Genomic DNA, 18,870 nt, shown 5'->3' on the forward strand with positions numbered 1-18,870 from the left:
GAAATCCAAAATTATGGTTTTCTCAGAGGTGACAGGGGAGACAAAGATGGAAGAGAAGAAAGAATTTTTAAAATGATTATTTAATTTATAATACTAAATCGTCCAAAAGCCTTCCTAGGCTAGACTGGATCTCTGTGGACAGATAATATACCTAGCTATCTACTATTACATCTTATGTAGTAAAAAATGATCACTGACTCAGAAATAAGACTTCTTCACAAGTGTATAAGACAGACGTCCAAGCAGGTTATTATCTTCTAAATATCTGAAAACTGATTTTTTTTTTCTGAATGAGCAAATTTGAATATTTGCAGACATTACTGTGCTATTCATTAAACTTAAGTTACTATTTGAGAAAATGTGTATAACATTTAATTAGAAGGTTTGATATTTTCTCTTCCATTTAAAATTTTTTCCTCACATCAATCTTGGTTTGCTTTAAAATATTCTAAATGTATAATGTGCTGGTGATTTCAGGTTACTGTTCATACTTAGCAAGTCCTCAACCTGAGCCTGTTGCTGAGTTGTTTGGAGTTATCGGTGATTTAACCACTGCATGGCCCACTGCTAGATGCCCACGTTAATTTTAGTTGGGGCTATACACTGTATGTAGACAGAATAATTAAGTCTTTGTTTTTAGACTTTATAAAGCCAGATCACAGTTTCCTATTTTAGCTCTAACTGTTCTTTAAATAAATGATTTCATAATTACTTATTTCAGTAGTCAAATATTTCAAAGTCAACCATTTGCCATTTCAATTACTTTTTTTGGGGAGGGGGGAAGACAACAAAAGCTAAGGAGATCCCTTCCATCTTTTAAAAAATTGAGCAAGGAAACAGGTTTAGAGTATAGCAGAAGTGACTTACCTGAGAGAATAAGGAATGTGTGGAGAGTAGTAAACATTAGAATGGATTTCCTCCCCAGAAAATAAATAAATATAAACCTTTTCTCAAACAGCTGATACATGACTGTGCCTGAAGGGAGGGACAAATAGTTGTTTTTTCCCTTGGACGATTTTACTAGTATTCCTGCTACATTAGCTCAAGTTTGAGTTTTGCGTAATGGATAACAAGTTTATTAACTGATGATCAAGCTCACCAATTAGAACAATAAACTACAGAAATCACTCTTACTAAGTGATAATGTATTATAAGTAATTACTTGTTAGTAAAGTTTACTTCTGATAAGCCTGCAGAGATTTTCCTTCAGTGGAAAGAGGCACTGAGTAGCCGATGTGATACATAATTCTCTGAGGCTAGTTAAATTTCCAGCCAACAATCAACAGCTGAAATTCTTCATTTCATCAACCTCTTTTGAATATGTTTGTGGTGGGTCAGACTTCCTAAAATTTTAAATTGTGGGTGTGTTGACTGAGTTTCTAGTCCTGTAAAACTGAGGATCAGACTTTGGAGGAAGTGAGTAACCACATAAAGCATTGCTTTCCTGTGATACTCTAGACAGAAAAATGGACAGGTTCTCAAAATTACATTGTTATTTCTCACTTGCAATAACTGATAATCAAATAAACAATATGAAATCAAACCAAAACCAGTGATGCAGCTGGTTAAAGGTGGTAGGATTCTGGATATATTTTAAAGGAGGAATCAACAGAATTTATAGGATATGAGCTGAGAGAGAATGCAAAGCCCTAATTCTAGGGCAACAAAGACTGATGTTTTCATGCTTCTGAAGTTCTAAAGCAGGCAGTGGTTTTAAACCATTTTTCTCCTTCTACACGTAGGCTCATGTGTGCAACAGACAATGGACAGTGACACTGACACGTGGCATTTCTCAAGTACGAGAGTAACTTTTAACTTTCAGCTGCTCTTTGTGATCCCAAGTGGAAGTTTTGGTGAGACCCAAGACATTCTAAAATATATTCTTGGAGAGGAAATCTCACAATATCAATTTTAAAAGGACCCATAAAGCTACAGGAACATAGATTTAGCACCAATCTATAATCTTCTCACAAATACAAATGTGACTCGATACTAAGTTGAACTTTTAAAACACGGTTTTTCACAGTAGGAATCTTGGGTCATAACTCACCAAATGGAACGCCTCTGGAGAGTGCTGGAAACTAAGCAGCATGTGAGACAGGACTGCAAGAGCTCCAGGCCGCACGAGAGGAAACCAAAGGCGATTAAAAACCTGCAGACAAGACAAGACATCCGCTTCAAGGCTTGGCACGGAAATCATCATCCCCATCAGTGGTTACTTTCATAGGGCTCCAAATTATTTATGTGCATATCTCCTGGGAAGTTTTATCAAAACATGTGTAATTAAACTCTGGGAGACGGAGAAAGTTAGGAAATTACATGACAGAGATCAAGGGAGTATAATGACTTCACCAACTCTTAAAACTACATCCTCAAATAAAAATCTGTCAAATAATGTTTACAAGGTGATAGCTCCCTGGCCCATTACTTATTCAGCAAATACTTACCGACCATCTACCACTGCTTGACACTATTGTATATACTGGGAAAACCATAGTGGATTCAAAGGAAACCTCTGATCTTACAGAGCTTACTGTCTAGAGGGTTGAGTAGAGACAATTAAAAGTAATGAGAGAAAAATGCTATGAAAGCAAGGCATGTTGAATAGGGAATGCTGAGTGGCAAAAGGCTTGGCTGTTTTATTATAGGGAATTAATAAAAGGCCCATGATAAACGTGACCCCTGACTACAAAAAACTGAAAGGAATGAGATAAGTCTGACAGATAACTGGAAGAAAGGCCTTTGCTCTGATGATTATACTCAGCATTGCAAAAGCCCTGAGGCCTCCAGCCTGGTGGGCAGAGATATAACGAGGAGGGCAGTGTGTGGAAATAAAGCACGGAGACTGAGGCAGTTACAGTGGAGGCCAGGCGAGAGGAGCAGCAGTGGCCCAGATCAGGTAGGACCTCGTGTGATGCCCGAGAGGGATCAAGGGCAGGAGCCGCAGGGCTACTGCACTCAATATAGCAAGGGGTGGTGCTTCCGAGGCAGGAGACCCAGGTTTGATCCCTGGGTTGGGAAGATCCCCTGGAGGAGGCCATGACAACCTACTCCAGTAGTCCTGCCTGAAGAATTCCCATGGACGGAGGAGCCTGGTGGGCTACAGTCCATAGGGTTGCATAGCGTTGGACATAACTGAAGTGACTTAGCACAACTGGTGATGAATCTGGACCAGGGTGGTAGTGATGTAGCTGGTTGACAGTGGTAGAATGCAGGATATATTTTAAAGGTGGAGTCAGTAGGATTTGTAAGATATGGGCTGAGAAAGCATGAAGAGAGACAAGAATACCTTCAAGGTTGAGCCTGAGCACATGAAAGGCGAAGACAGTCATTTAAGATGGGGAAAGACCAGGGTTGGGAGGGAAAAATCAGGGATTAGGTTATGGATAAGCTGAACCTGAGATCCAAGGATATAGAGAGCTGGATACATGAATATGGAGTTTACAGGAGAATAATGGACTAGAAATGTAAACCTATCAGTCATAAACTTAGAGATGTTGTTTAAAGCCATGGTGGCCGTGTGAACTGAGAAGAAAGGAAGCCAGAGATGAAACTCTAAGGCACTGTAAAGTTACAAAGACCCACTACAGGACTGAGAAGTGCACTAGAATAAAATCCAGGAGAGTATGACATCCTGGAAACCAAGGGAGGAAAGTGTTTCAAGAGGGAGTGATCAACTGTGTCAAATGACTAACAGGTCAAAAGAGAGGAGGCTTGAGAAAAAACTCTTGAGTTAAGCAACACTAGAGAGCATAGGTGTCAAAGATCATTTTGGCAGAATAATGGTGGTAAAAGCTGGATTAATTGGGATTCAAGAGATAAGGGGAAGAAAATGTTTTCGTAATAAATATTTGAAAACAGCAAAATTATTATAATGACCTAATCTTAAGTAGCATTTTAAATTTCTAAAACCTATTCAAAATTTTTATTCAAAAGAAAACCCAAAACAAGACCATATTCAAAACTAGACACTTTAAAGGGGACAACGCAAAGATAAAAAGACTTATTATATGGACTTATATGGGTCTTGCTTCCCAGGCAGCACTGGTGGTAAAGAACCCGCCAATGTAGGCTATGTAAGAGAGAGATGCGTGTCCGATCCCTGGGTCAGGAAGATCCCCTGGAGAAGGAAATGGCAACCCACTTCAGTATTCTTGCCTGGGAAATCCCATGGACAGAAGAGCCTGGGGGGCTACAGTCCATAGGGTTGCAAAGAGTCAGACATGACTGAAATGACTTAGCACACATATATTATATGTCTATGCATTTCAAAAGATTAACATACTCCCACTTACCAATTCTATTTTCAGTAGAGTAACATCTATCAAAATAGTAAACTTCTGGACAGCTGCCAGTCCTTTCAAGAGTGCAATCACCCATATGTCTACATGCTGAGCCAATGGCCAGGACAGCCAGTCAATCATTCTGAAAATTAAAGGATAACAAAACTATGAGCATTGACAATAGCTTTGACATTATTCAGTTAGGAATAACAAGAGTAACTACAGTGGGCAGTTACAGTCACTCACTTTGTGACTCAATATTTACTGAGCTTGCATGTGAAAAGTACTATTGAAGATGTAGAAAGGAATATAATGGTTGCTTGTACTCGGGGATTCCCAATCTTGTCAACTGACAGTCTTATATAACACATTTGTATAAAAAGAATTTCCTATAATCATTCTGCATAAATGCAAAGTTTTGAATTTATTCTTCAGTAGTGTCAATTCATTAGGCAAATTTACTCTAAGAAGAACAGTTCAAATATGGCTATCTGAACTAAGACATGCATATGAACCAAAATTTCTCCTTTCTGGTGATTACAATCTAAATAAATATAAAATGTACTGTTAAAAAAGACTATATTTTGAATTGTGAAACAGGTCTCTTCATCTCTCTCAAAATTCTTTAGATAACAAAAAGAAATTTCAGATAGGTAAAAGGGCCCCAAGTATACAAATACTGAAATGGCCTCGTTTTGTAACAGTGAGTGCTTTTCTCTTTGAGTAGGGCTTCCTTGGTGGCTCAGTCGGTAAAGAATACACCTGCAATGCAGGAGACTGGGGTTTGACCAGTAGGTTGCAAAGATCCCCTGGGGGAGGAAATGGCAACCCACTTCAGTCAGTATTCTGGCCTGGGAAATGCCATGGACAGAGCAGCCTGGCAGGCTACAGCCCATGGGGTACCAAGAGTTGGACACGACTTAGTGACTAAACCACTACCACCACCTTTTTGAGTAGCAACCCAATTTAATGAAAATAAAGTAATATGCTGTGATGGAAACTATCCCTTATGATAGACATCAACCACAATGAAGAAGATGCTACAATGCTTTTGAAAGGCAACTGGGCGAAATGTTCATGTTATTTGATTTTGATCCAGTAATCCAGTTTGGGTGAATATATAATAAAACAAAAATAGTAAAACAAACCAGGTTTTTAAGTCAGAGTGATTTGGTTTAAAAATCTCAGTTCACCATTTATTAGCTGGGGGTCCCTAAATACTTTTATCAGTTACTTCTTTGTGTTTCAGTTCCTCATCTGTAGGTTATGAATGAATTTTACAGGACTGATGTGAAGGTTAAATGAATTAATACACTGAAAATATGAATGTCTCCCTTCTAAATGTTAAGATGTGGAAATAAATACATACTTTGATTGTACAAAATGTAAAATATAAATACTAAGTACATAAACACATGACCAAAAGAGCAACTAACATGTTAAAAGGACTGACTTTCTTATTGACATAAACTATCTACATTAACACTGGAGTGTTATCTTTATTAAGATTTTTGCTCTTAACGATTAACCTGTTCTATCAGACACGGAGTGGCTTCAAAGTTCATACTCATTTTACTACAGGTTAACTATATGTTTCCTCTATACTCTACACACATTATTTCTTTTTCCTTTTCTTGTTTTTCTGGCCAACAATTATGGTTTTAAGTCATTACAGTTGCCCCTGAGAGCTGTTCCACACCTCTCAACTGTTGTTAATCTGGTTTTCACAAGTCTGTGGCCACTCTACATACCCGGAGTAGAAAGTAGAGATATTTGCATTTGTGTGTGAAGAGTATATTCACTGCAGTACTGCTTACAATACAGAAAAAATTCAAAATTATCTAACTGTCCATTATAAGGAAACGACTTATACATACTACGGAACATTAGGTAAAGTTTTAAAATATGAGACAGGTCGATATGAATCTATCCACAGGGATCTAACACAAAAATATCTGAGCTATTATTGAATTAAAAGAGAAAAAAAATGCTGGTGAATCTTTTTTAAAACCGATTTGTTTGTCTAAAAGAAAACATATGAGTACAAGTTCTATGTATATATATACATATATTTACCATAAGTATGTACACAAAAGAACTATGGGTTAGAGAAGGAGAACAAGCGAGCACCTCTCTGTGGCTCTGCAGACGCTTCCCCGTGGGGAGCACAGGCCCAGAGTGGAACCAGACTGGGCTCCCCAGCACACGGGGCCCAAGCTTCCCTTTAACTCAGGTCCAAGGGGAGTACAAGTAAAGCCGAGGGGGCAGAGTAGAAAATTCCACTTGGCCATGGCTTTTCACCATCCCTAATCACCCAATCAGCCTTTTCTCCATCCTCTCCACTTCTAGCCTCCCCTCTCATAAGCCTCTATCTAGTCTTTACCTTATCCCACGTGTACCCCATCTCCTAACCACCCTAAAGATACTTCAAGTCAGAAGTAACACAAATTAGAAGCCACTCATTCAAAAAATATTTGAGTGTCTATTATATGACAGATACTGCATTAAATGCTAAGAATGTAACTCTATAAATTATGGTGTATGCCTTCAAACTGATAGGGAAAGTTAGGAAATATTCAACAGGCCACACAGTAAGTAGCAGTGTTGGTATCTGAAGCAATAATCTCATTGCTTGCCAGGTAATGAGACACTTTGGCTACACTTTAAATTTGATTGGATTTACATAGGCTCAAATCCGCTCACACACAGTCACTCTAGAATCAGTTATTTCTTTGGATAACTACTGTAATTTTATCCACTGTGTATTGGTTACAATTTGAATTTTAAGGACACTTAACCCTGATAGGCTGATTTAATTTCCTACTATTTAAAGAACATTTAGTAGTTGTAATAAATCTTGTTTCCTCTATTAGATTGTAGGATTAAGAACAGTGTTCTCACTGTTCTGTTTTGTTTTTTAATCTCTAATCTTTGATCTGCATTGAAATGGAGCTCAAATCTATTGACTAAATGAAACCATTTCCCTCTAGAGCTAAAAAAAAAAAGGACATGTAACTTAAAAAAATTAAAACTGGCAGGGCTTCCCTACTGGCTGAGATGGTAAAGAATCTGCCTGCAATGCGGGAGACCCGGGTTTGATCCCTGGTTCCAGAAGATCCCTTGGAGAAGGAAACAGCAGCCCACTCCAGTATTCTCACCTGGAGAATTCCACGGACAGAGGAGCCTGGTGGGCTATAGTCAGTGGGGTCGCAAAGGCTTGGACACGACTGAGTGACTAATATAATATTCTTAATTTGTAGAGAATAAAGGCAATTTTCACTTTTATATGGCAGCTTAAGGGCTAGATCCAGCTTTCAGCCTTATTCTTTCCAATGTTTTAAAAATTGGAAAACTTCACATAAAAAATGGACATCAGGCTTCTTTTGAAAAATCAGATTAGCAATACTGAACTCAAATTTTCCTATGACACAGACTTAGAGAACAGAACTTATGATTGCCAGGGGAGAAGGATCAGTGGAGGAGATAGTTAGGGAGTTTGGAATTGACATGTACACACTGTTATATTTTAAATGGATAACCACCAAGGTCCTACTGTATAGCACAGGGGACTCTGCTGCTCAATGTTACATGGCAGCCTGGACTGGAGGGGAGTTTAGGGGTGAATGGATACATGTGTATGTATGGCTGAGTCCCTTTGCTGTCCGCCTGAAGCTACCACAACATTGTTCATCGGCTATACTCCAATATAAATTAAAAAGTTTAAAAGCAAAAAAAAAAAATTCCCCTGTGATAATAAGACAACAGAAGTTGAGGATCAGCTCTCTCTTTTGGAAAGTGCTCATGAACCCCATTTCCTATTATTTCAGTTGTTTAGCTGCTAGGTTGTGTCCAGCTCTTTGTGACCCCATGGACTGTGGCCAGCCAGTGTCCTCTGTTCATGGCATTTCCCAGCCAAGAGTACTGGAGTGGGTTGCTTTCTCCACGGGATCTTCCCAGCTCAGGGATCGAACCAGCATCTTCTGCGTTGGCAGGTGGATTCTTTCCCACTGAGCCACCAGGTCAGTTACACCTGGCCTATTTCATCCTTTAGTGTTACTTACCTAGTTCTGGCACAGGACATGCATTTGCATTTCTCTGGGTTACAGAAAATGACGGTGAAACATGACAAGTGCCATGTGTGAAAATATAGAGTATGAGGGAGTAGAGGGTATGATAAAAGGAAACGTTACTATCCTCATTTACATTTGTATCACAAGAATAATTACTCCAGGTACATTGTAAGTTAAATAGGATCATGTAGGAGATAAATTGGAAATGCAATACAAAAAAATGGATCACAATTTCCCATAGAAACAGGTAGGTAAAAATTAATTTCCAAATATATCTTAAAATTAAAATAAATTCTTAAGTTGGAAACTATGGTTGTTTTGAAGAGGCTGAAAAATTAAGACTAAGGGTGCCATCAGAGAACCCCATGAACAGTATGAAAAGGGTGCCATACCCAACATTATAAATCAACTATAAGCAAAAAAAAGAACCGGACAGCGAGATTTGTATGTAGGTAAATTTCTGAGAACCAACATAAAATATTGATACTGAAGTTTACATGTTACCTCATGACTGTAATTTATAATTACAGTTAAATTATAATCTGTAATGCAGAAAACATTTTGTTCCAAATCCTTATATTTTCTTTAAATGTGCTATCAATACACACATACAGGAGAAAAAAAGAGAAAAAAAATACAAAACAAAACCAGACAGATATGAAACAAGAATAGGAAGACAGGGAAAGCTCAATTAGAAGAATATAGTCACTGAAATAAATAAATTCAATAAGTAATAATACCTTTCCTTTGAAAGAAAAATTAGTAAATTATAAGATAGTATTGATGTCCTTCCCCTTAGATCTCCAAAAGGTTTGCACTTTCATTTCCTTCATATCTTTACTTCGAGGTCACCTTTTCAGTGAGGCCTTCCTTGTCTATCTTATTTAAAATTGCAAACCATTGCCCATGCTTTACTGCTTTCCTATCTACTTTTTTTCCCAAAACATTCATCACTATCCAACATACTAAATTATTTTACTTATCATATTTAATCAAATCTAAAAACAGAATCAATTTTAGGATGTATAATTAGGTTATATACCACCACAGAAACAAAAGTTCTGCAATTTAAACTAGAACACCAATGACTATACCTTGCAACATCTCTGAAATCAGGATGTATCTAAATGTGATTTGAATAGGTGAATGACCAGATGGCTAAATTAATGGGAGCACAAGAGTATTAAGAAGTAGAAGTAACATTAAGTTTACCCCTAGACAGATAAGACGAAAATGGAAAACATCAAGGATAAAGAGCAAGTGTAAGCATACCAGGAGAGCCTAACTGCCCACAAAGGAAAGACAATCACACCAACCGCAGGCTCCACATCAGCAACAACAGATATGCCAGAAGATAGGGCAGTGTTATTTTCAAAATGCTAAGAGAAAATGATTATCAAATTAGAATTCTGTGTCTTGCCAAACCATATACTTGAGAATATGCAAGAAAGAAACACACTTTGAACAGACTAAGTATTACCCAGAGGTCCTGGTTGAAAGAGAAAGTAAAAGTATGTACTAAGTAAAAGCATATGCTTAGTCAGGAAGAAAAAAGATCCCAGAGGGAGGAAATAGGTTTCAGGAAATGATACCGAGCAAAGAAATTCATAAAATGTATCGATAATCCAACCAACTCCTGACTGTATTATAAGTGTACATGTGTGTTATATTTTTGTAATTCAAAAATGTTGAATTGAAAACATGTTTGTGAATTACTGAAATGCCTGCAAGCCTACCAGAGAAGGCAATGGCACCCCACTCCAGTACTCTTGCCTGGAAAATCCCATGGATGGAGGAGCCTGGTGGGCTGCAGTCCATGGGGTCGCCAAGAGTCAGACACGACTGAGCGACTTCACTTTCACTTTTCACTTTCCTGCATTGGAGAAGGAAATGGCAACCCACTCCAGTGTTCTTGCCTGGAGAATCCCAGGGACAGAGGAGCCTGTGGGCTGCCGTCTATGGGGTCGCACAGAGTCGGACACGACTGAAGTGACTTAGCAGCAGCAGTTGCAAGCCTACAGTAAGGTAAGTGAGTCATTTCAATTAATTAGGAGAATCTTTATATATTTGATTCCATGATTTCAGTTCTGCACATTTCCCTAAGTTTTTCACTACCAACAAAATACAGCAAAATAATCTTCTCCTCTCAAATCTACAATTCCCATCTATGGTGTTATGAAGAAGTACCTGCAAAGAGCGTGGGTCATGCTGGCGTCTTTGACATTTGGGTCAGTAGTCAGGCTCCTGATGAGAACCGTGATCATCTGCAGAGGGATATGCTGCACGAGGCTCGCCAGGGCTACGGAAGGTTCGGACGACGCGTCTGTGTGGTTTTAATGAAGACAAACGGGCATGGCAAGAAGGTGTAAATGAAGTATGTACAGAGAACAGTTTACCACCCCTTCCACCGAGTGGTTGTTATGCTCCACCTCCTGTGTAGACACTAACATACAAGGAATGTTGAATTGCAGAAATGAGAGATTAAGAGCTAATTTCATTCTACAGGAAGAACTACTGCAACATAAAAACTATTCCTCACCATCACCATAGTTAGTCCCTAAGTTACTTTATTTTCTTGCATTCTTTAATATTTTGTCGTGCTAAAATAGTCATTTGTAAAAGCAGTAGTCAGAAAAGAAATGCAAGGCATCATTTAAATTGACTCCTTAGATCCTCCAAAGTAGCTTACCCCTATTAATTACAGTAGTTGTTACATTGCTCTAAGGACAATTTTTTAAATCTCTTAAAGAAGTAGAAATTAAGATGAATTTTAGGGGGATTTTGCTTAAAATACATAAAAATCAGGTAAAGCCAAGACGAGCACCTTTACTGCTACAGGTGAGAAAGTTCTCGGGAAATCTAATTGTTCTAGCAACACAGGCAATATAAGAACAATTACAATTAAAAAATAAACCAAAACTCAGATAATGCAAATACACAGCTGGCAATTCTTTCATTAATGCATTTAATTCAACAGAAAGCATGGAGCCTGCTAAAACTCTAGTCTTAGTTCTAATTCTCAAGCTAAAAGGGGGTTCCCTCCTTCACAACCTCAGTTTCCAACAACAGCCGGAACGATGATGGTACCAATCAGAGAGGGAGTGAACACAGTTTTGGATCTAGTATTGCACAACTTAGAGAGCTGGAAGTTCCATATCCGGACAAGGAATGTAAACACACAGGTAAAATTTCTGGGTGAGAAGGCATTTTCCTGTTAAGTTATCACCTGACCCCCTCCTGTAGTTCTAAGGACACAATTCGTGGCCTATATACACCTGGAGCAGGAAACACCCGAACACTCAGCAACGCCTGCAGGCCCCCCCCACCCCCCCGCATCCACTCTCACAAACTAAAGTGGACAGAAAATGCCAACATTTAGCAACTACACGGCTAACTTGGATAATCCAGTAATAAAACGAACGGCAAAGTCCAGGAATTAAAAATGTGGGAAAATTCAGAAGCTAAGGAAAAACTCATGACGACAGAGTCACACCACGACTATGATACGGTAAACATGATTATGCTGCCATTAGTCACTCATGAATAAAAGCTTTACATGCTTTACATAGTAGCTGTCATCCTCAAAGCATTCCATAACTTGAGCAGAGGCTGAGTAATTAAGCGACTTGTTTCCTGCCAAAGGTCTTAGACCTGGACATTCTCAACCTTTAAAATAGAAACACTGCCCTTTTTTTAAGTCCAAAGTGACAGGCTGAATATGGCAGTGGAAGAGAATCTGGATGAGGGTATTAAGATTTGCTTTTCCACGAAGACGTTTTCAGAGCAGGGAAACGAACACAGTGTGTATGTAAGAGACACAAACTACATTTCCAAGAGAGGTTGTCCGGGAAGGCCACGACCCTTACCTGTGGAGGAAATGCTTGCAAAAACTTCTTGCAGAGAAGGCAGCAGGGTGGAGGGCTCGGCCTTCCAGATGTTCTGCAGCAAGTTACTCACTTTTGTCACCTGCGAAACATATTCCCGCAGCTCTTTCTCCTGGGTGGACACGCACTGGAAGTGGCCTATCGTTCGAACCAGCTGTTGGCAGAAGGTGATGGACAACTTCCCCTTGGGGATGCACTGCACGAAGTCGGTCAGGAGCTCGCTGAGTCGGGCGCACAGCTGCGGCTCCGGCCTCTCGCACACCATCCGCAGCACCTCCACCTGCAGCAGGCTAAAGAGGTCCAGCACCGACGGGCAGCTCATGATCAGCTTCAGGCCGTTGTGAATGTAGTCCACGATGGCTACGTCCTTCCTGTCCAGCGAGTGGTAGCCCTGCTGAAGGAGACCCAGCACGAACGTCTTGTTGAAGAAGGACTCGAACTCCGGCCGGTGGTAGCGCGCGTAAGCCTCCAGCACTTGGTGGCCCACCTGCCGCTGAAAGGGGTCCTGGCCCTCCAGGATGAGCCGGGTCGTCAGGTCAAACATGGCCTCGCACTGCGCCTCGTCCAGCCAGTGCTCCGCCGACTCCACCACCTTCCGCACGATCACCCGCTTTAGGGGCAGCGGGTGCGAAGAACTCACCAGGCCCTCTAGGATCTTGTCCATCGTCGCCACGCGGCAAGTTCCGGGCCAGGGGGTGAGGAGCCGGTGGCCACGGCCCCGAGGTGGGCCAGGAGAGCCCCGGGGCGGAGGCGAACCTGGAGCGCAGCAGCAGCAGCAGCGGGACCGACCACCGCCACCGCTGCCTCAGTAGCCACATTTATCGGGCAGGGGGGCCCATCCGAGTCCGGGCGGGAGTTGCCAATTCTGAGGCGCCTAAGAACCGGCCCCGTCCGCGCTGGGCCTAAGGAGCCAGAGGCCCACACTCCGCCGCCGCCGCCGCCCCGGGCCCGCGGTCTCTCTCAGCATCAGCGCGGAGGGGCCAGCGGGGGCCCCCCAGCGGCGGCAGGCACTCAGGGCCCGGGGCTGCCAGCCGCCTGGTGAGGAAGCGCGCCTCTGCGAGCCGCGGCAGGTGTAGGCGTTCGGGCTCCAGCAGGTCCTGGGATGAAACCCGCCCTGGGTTGAGTCAGGAGCGGCTGTCACGAAAGGTGCCGGGATCAGCCCGGCAGAAGAGGAGGCGGACACCCTTGACCCGGATTCAGAAGGTCCAGCGAACAGGAAGTGAAGGACGTCGGAACCTCCGGAAAGGCCCGCCCCTCCGCTACTTCTCTCCTCCTTCCCCTCTCTCCCTCCTCCGCCCCCGCCCTCCTACCCACTCCGGGGCCCCGCTCGGAACCCCCCGCGGTCCTGCCTCCTCGCTGCCGCGCAGGCGCGGCAGCCCCGGTGGAGTCGCGCGGCGACACCGGCGTCACTGGGGATCACGTGTAAGTCATAGGCGGCTTTCCGGGAGGTGCGGCCCGGAGCCGCTCCGGGAGAGCGGTGGACGTGATGAGTCCAGGATTCCCAGCTTCCGCTCTCTTGTCGGTTCTGTTCGGGTCGGGTTACTTGTGAAAGGCCGAGAAAGTTGTATTTAGTTCAAGTCTTGTGACTCAGAAAGTTTTGGAAACGTGAACCGAAGAGCATTTGGGGGAGAAAATAAGGAAAAGGACTCAAAACTCGGATTGAAGAGAAGCCGTTTAAGGTCGTGGCTTACTCATCAAGAGATGGACTAGGGTTCCTAAATGGTAGTGCCTTTCTCTTAACCCGTGGTTATAAAAGTAAGGGCGGTACTGGCGGCGGTATACATTTAGAAACGATCCACTGTCTTTAACCGGTATCTTTATAATGAGCTTTTGTGGGATAGCTATCAGGGCTCCCCTGATAGCTCTGTTGGTAAAGGATCCGCCTGCAATGCGGGAGACCCCAGTTCGATCCCTGGGTTGAGAAGATCACCTGGAGAAGGGAAAGGCTACCCACTCCAGTATTCTGGCCTGGAGAATTCCATAGACTGTAGAGTCCATGGAGTCGCAAAGAGTGGGACACGACTGAGCGATGGGGAAACAATGACAGTGTGGGACAGCGAAAAATACGTTGTCCCCAGAATGGGAGGAGAGGAAGGAAAATGATAGGTGAGAAAGAATGACAGTACTTTGAAAATAAACCCAGTGAAATCTTCACAGTATTTATGTTATGCTGACACTGGTTAACAATAAAGAATAGATGGAGTCATCATGTTTGTAGTTTTTCAAGTTAAATTCCAAAGATTCTTAAGAATTTAGGCTTTCATCAGAGGCCTTTAAATTGAAAAATTACCTAATTATGGCTCTGTTAAGACTTGACTCCTATGATTGTGAAATCAGACCTTAATGGCCTATAATACCGACTAAAATTTAAAGAACTGGTTCATTTAAAACATACAACAGTAAAGAAGCAAAATTGTGAGTTGTTTACTTTGCTCAATGGTGTTTGGGTTTCTACCAATTTACAAAGTGGTTACACCAATATATTTAATACATTGGTAAAGGGTAATCTTGGGGCTTCCCAGATGGTTCAGTGGTAAGTTGTTTGCCTGCCAAGGCGAAAGATGTGGGTTCATTCCCTGGGTCAGGAAGATCCCCTGGAGAAGGGAATGGCAACCTGCTCCAGTATTCTTACCTGGAAAATCCCATGGATGGAGGAATGTGGAGGGCTATAGTCCATGGAGTCTCAGAGTTGGACCTGACTGATTGGCTAAGCACACACGCATGGATAATCTTGGAAAGAATAGCAGTTTAAACAGGATAGAAACTGGGTAGAGAAACTTAAGATGGAGTTAGTTTGTAGAAAGAGATTGATGATAAAAGAGAAATGAGGTAATTGGTGGATGTAAAAGTCATGCTAGAACTCAGGAATAGCTTTGGAACTTTTTCTTTTCCAATAGATGGAAAGTAAAACTACAGAGAAAAGTTTGACTTTACTGGGAATGGTGCCACATTGGAAGACAAAAATAAGGTGAAAGTAAAATATTAAGAGGAATGAATGGTAGGATTGTGAATTTATTGATTTAATTTAAATTCTAAGATGTAAAATTAACAATATTTAAATATTATACCTACACCCTATGTTACTTAGGACTTCCCTGGTGGCTCAGACTGTAAAGCGTCTGCCACAATGAGGGATACCCAGGTTTGATCCCTGGGTTGGGAAGATCCTCTGGAGAAGGAAATGGCAGCCTACTCAGTACTCTTGCCTGGAAAATCCCATGGACAGAGGACCTGGTAGGCTACAGTCCATGGGGTCGCAAAGAGTCGGACATGACTGAGTGACTTCACTTTCCTATCCTATGTTATGTATTAAGGGAATGAGAGGAAAAGACAATATTTGTTATACATATTAATTTATTTGAAGCAAATATTTTTGTTATATATACTAAGCAAATATACTATACATACATAATGAAATAAGGAAGAAATGCTTGTGACAACAGTCCAGATTCTGTCACTGAAGATGTGATTATAGTTGGTATTTTAACAACCTTTTCCCACTGTCTATTCTGTATTCCCTTTGCCTTCAGCAAGTACCTCAGCTGGTTGTAGTTCTTTGCCTGATGGAATGACCCAGACAAACCTTCATTTCTGAAGAGTCTGGGCCACGAGTAGTCCCGCCTGGGTTGGATTGTTGTAGATTTACACTGGCTTTAATCACAGAGCATGGTAATACTAAGAGATGCCCTGAGGGATTTCTTGTATTCCAGACAGAGTGCATTCCTTATCTCTATTATAGAATTGCTGTCCAATTTTCTCTTGGTAGTCAGGATCAATCACCCCAGTCAACACAGTAACTCCCTTCTTTACCTGTTGATTCATAGATATGAGGAATTGAAGGTGGCCTAGTGGCATTCTTAACTTGAAATTCAATGGAATCACTGTTGCATTTCCTGGTGGAAGCATTCTACAAACAGAGCCTAAGGTCTTGGGAACAAGGAGCAAATGTTTTGCTAGTAAGTCACTAGGAGAAATAGTTGAGTGGTACCACTCCCATTTCTACCCTTTCGTTTCTGAGCTTATGAATTCTGACTATGAGAGAAATGGCACCAAGTATTGGATGCTGATTCAAAGCATATAATCATTCTGGAAAGCTTTGCTACAGTTCTGCAAGTTCGAGTCACCTCTCTGTAAGTGCTGTCCCACTATTCTGTCCAGCCAGCTGCTTCTGGGTGGTGGGAAACAGAGAGCAGTGAATTCTGTGAATGTGGGTCCAGTTCCTCACTTCATTTGTTGTGAAGTGAGTTCCTTCATCAGAAGCACTGCTGCATAGAGTACTACGATGGTGGATCAAGCATTCAGTAAGTTCATGGATGGTAGTTTTGGCAGAAGCACTGTGTGCAGGAAAGGCAGATTTATATCTGGAGTCAATATTTATTCCAGTAAGAACAAAACATTTCCCCTTCTGTGATGGAAAGAGTCCACAGTAATCAACCTGCCACCAGGTTGGCAGGCATTCAAGGCGTGGTAACCCGAGGGTTGGTCCCTGGTGTTGGAAGTTTCAGTGCTCAGCAGTGGCCATAGCCAGGTTGGCCTTGAGGAGTGGAAGTGGAAGTCATGTTTCTGAGTCCATGTGTGACCTTCATTCTTGTCACCAGGGCCACTTTGTCCATGAGTACATTGGGGAATAATGATAGGGGTGACTAGGGAAAAAGTGATTGGCCATAGACCAGGAATCATTCTGTAATCGTATATCTGGCCATTTCTTCTTCCAATCAAAGTGAACAACCAGGTTCCCTGCTGGTTCCCTGTGAGTCTGCCCACTGGCAGGATTCCTTCACCATTGCCCTTCAGGGATGTCCCAGAACAAGGGATTGTATTACTCCAGCCATCTACTTTTGGGTGGGGCTTGTATATTGTCCAAAATCATCTCTAATCAAGGCCAGGGTCTACTCTTCCACTGTCAGCTGATTTAGGGAACTCTCCATGAGGCCATTGGTGCAGATTTATTTTTTACTGGTATGCGAACATCTTACCATTAAGTCTAGAGTAGTTCCTACCCCAGGTCCGTCTTTCGCTCATCAGGCCCAGTGAGCGTAACGCCATCAGTGTAGTGGAGCAGCGTGCTGTCTTGTGGAAGAGAAAGACAATCAAGATACCTGTGAATTAGATTATGACCCCTTCATTAGAACTGGAGAGTTCATAGTCCCCTGAGGTACGAGAGCAAAAGTGTATTGCTGTTGGCCTTGCTAGCTGGAAACTGCTTCTGGTGGTCTTACCAATAGATATAGAGAAAAAGCAAACAAACAGAAAACATTTGTCAGATCAATAGCTGCGTGTCAGGTGCCAGGGGATGTGTTTATTTGCTCAGGCAATGGAGCTACATCTGACAGAGCAACTGCAACTGGCCTTTCCACCTGATTAAGCTTATGATGGTTCATTGTCATTCTCTGAGATGCATCGCTCTTCTGCACAGGTTAAATAGATGAGTTGAATGTGGATGTAGTGGGAATCACCGTGCCTGCATTTTTCAAGTCCTTGATTGTGGCACTAATCTACTGCAGTCTTTCCAGGAATAGGGCAGTGCTTTTAGTTTACCATTTTCCTAGGTAGAGGCAGTTCTAATGGATTCCACCTTGCTATTCCCATTTGAATAACCCTCACTGTGTAGGTCAGGGAGCCATTGTGGGGATTCTGCTAGCTGCTGAGTGTATCTGTTCCAGTAATTCTGGTATTGGGAAATAACCACAGAATAAGTTAGGAGACGCCCTGGGCTCACTCAGTGTGAAACAGACTTGATCTAAAATCCCACTGATCGCTTGACCTCCGTAAGCTCCTACTCTGACTGCTAGATCACAACAATGTTTTAGATCTCTTGGAATTAACATCAGTTCTGAGTCAGCACTGACATGAGTCCCCAGAAACACTAATTAATCAATTTCCTTTTTGCCCAATCACAGTTACCCTGGCAAAAGCTGTGGGTTACTTTGGGAAAGGCTGGGAGAATGATTAACAGTATAAATTTTTGGCAGTTCATCCATTGGGTTCTGGATCTATAAACCAGTTGAGATCTAGGAAATGAATAAGGGACCTTGAACCTGTCTTTTTATGGTTCAGGTTAAATTTTTGTTCTCTTGACCTAGAATTTTCCTGCTTAGGCAGATCAAGAAAGAATTTAGTAGGCTTCCTATCTATTGCATTTCTAGGAATGACATGATCAACTAGCTAATGCCTTAGGTCTGTACAAGTCAGACTATTCTGATTGCTGCTGCTTTGCTGTCCATTATGGTCACCATACTGTCCTTGCCTTTGGCAGATCCCTGCCAGCCAGGATATAGTTACTCCCGTTGCATTTAGGTTTTCTAGTTCAGTGACTGCAGTCCCTGTTGTAAGGTCTGGCCTAAAAAGAAGAGCAGTCACAGAGTTCTTCAGAGATGTTGGGGTTCTTCTCACAAGTCTGTTTCTCACAGTAGTGGTGAGAACATTTTCTGGACCCTCCCAGTGTGAATGCCTGGGTCCTAACTGACAAATCCACTCTAACATTTCAATCTAAGTCTTTGAATCTCTGCATTAAGTGAAGGCAGGTCTAGCATTTCTAATTTGCCCACTGCAGAGTGTCTGAGATCAGTAAGGGAATTAGTGTAGATGGAAGAGGAGGAAAAAAAAAAAAAAAAAACAACTCTAAGATGGGGT

General features: G+C 41.9%; 2 protein-coding genes across 2 annotated transcripts in view; one reads left to right on the forward strand and one right to left on the reverse strand.

Moving 5' to 3' along the window:
- Positions 1 to 13,292, reverse strand: part of USP38 (ubiquitin specific peptidase 38) — a 34,191-nt gene extending 20,899 nt beyond the window's left edge. Inside the window, exons 1-4 of the mRNA XM_043485415.1 lie at positions 12,220 to 13,292; positions 10,541 to 10,676; positions 4,296 to 4,425; positions 2,051 to 2,152 (exon numbers count right to left, since the gene is read on the reverse strand). Of these exons, the coding sequence (XP_043341350.1) occupies positions 2,051 to 2,152; positions 4,296 to 4,425; positions 10,541 to 10,676; positions 12,220 to 12,901 (1,050 nt within the window). The 5' untranslated portion in view covers positions 12,902 to 13,292. The remainder of the gene's footprint in view (positions 1 to 2,050; positions 2,153 to 4,295; positions 4,426 to 10,540; positions 10,677 to 12,219) is intronic.
- The window catches only part of LOC122452116, a 250,319-nt gene continuing 244,737 nt past the window's right edge, over positions 13,289 to 18,870 (forward strand). Inside the window, exon 1 of the mRNA XM_043485521.1 lies at positions 13,289 to 13,659. The gene's annotated coding sequence lies outside the window, so the exon portion shown is untranslated. The remainder of the gene's footprint in view (positions 13,660 to 18,870) is intronic.

The sequence above is a fragment of the Cervus canadensis genome, chromosome 1 (genome assembly GCF_019320065.1).
Source record: "Cervus canadensis isolate Bull #8, Minnesota chromosome 1, ASM1932006v1, whole genome shotgun sequence".
NCBI classification, from domain to species: domain Eukaryota; kingdom Metazoa; phylum Chordata; class Mammalia; order Artiodactyla; family Cervidae; genus Cervus; species Cervus canadensis.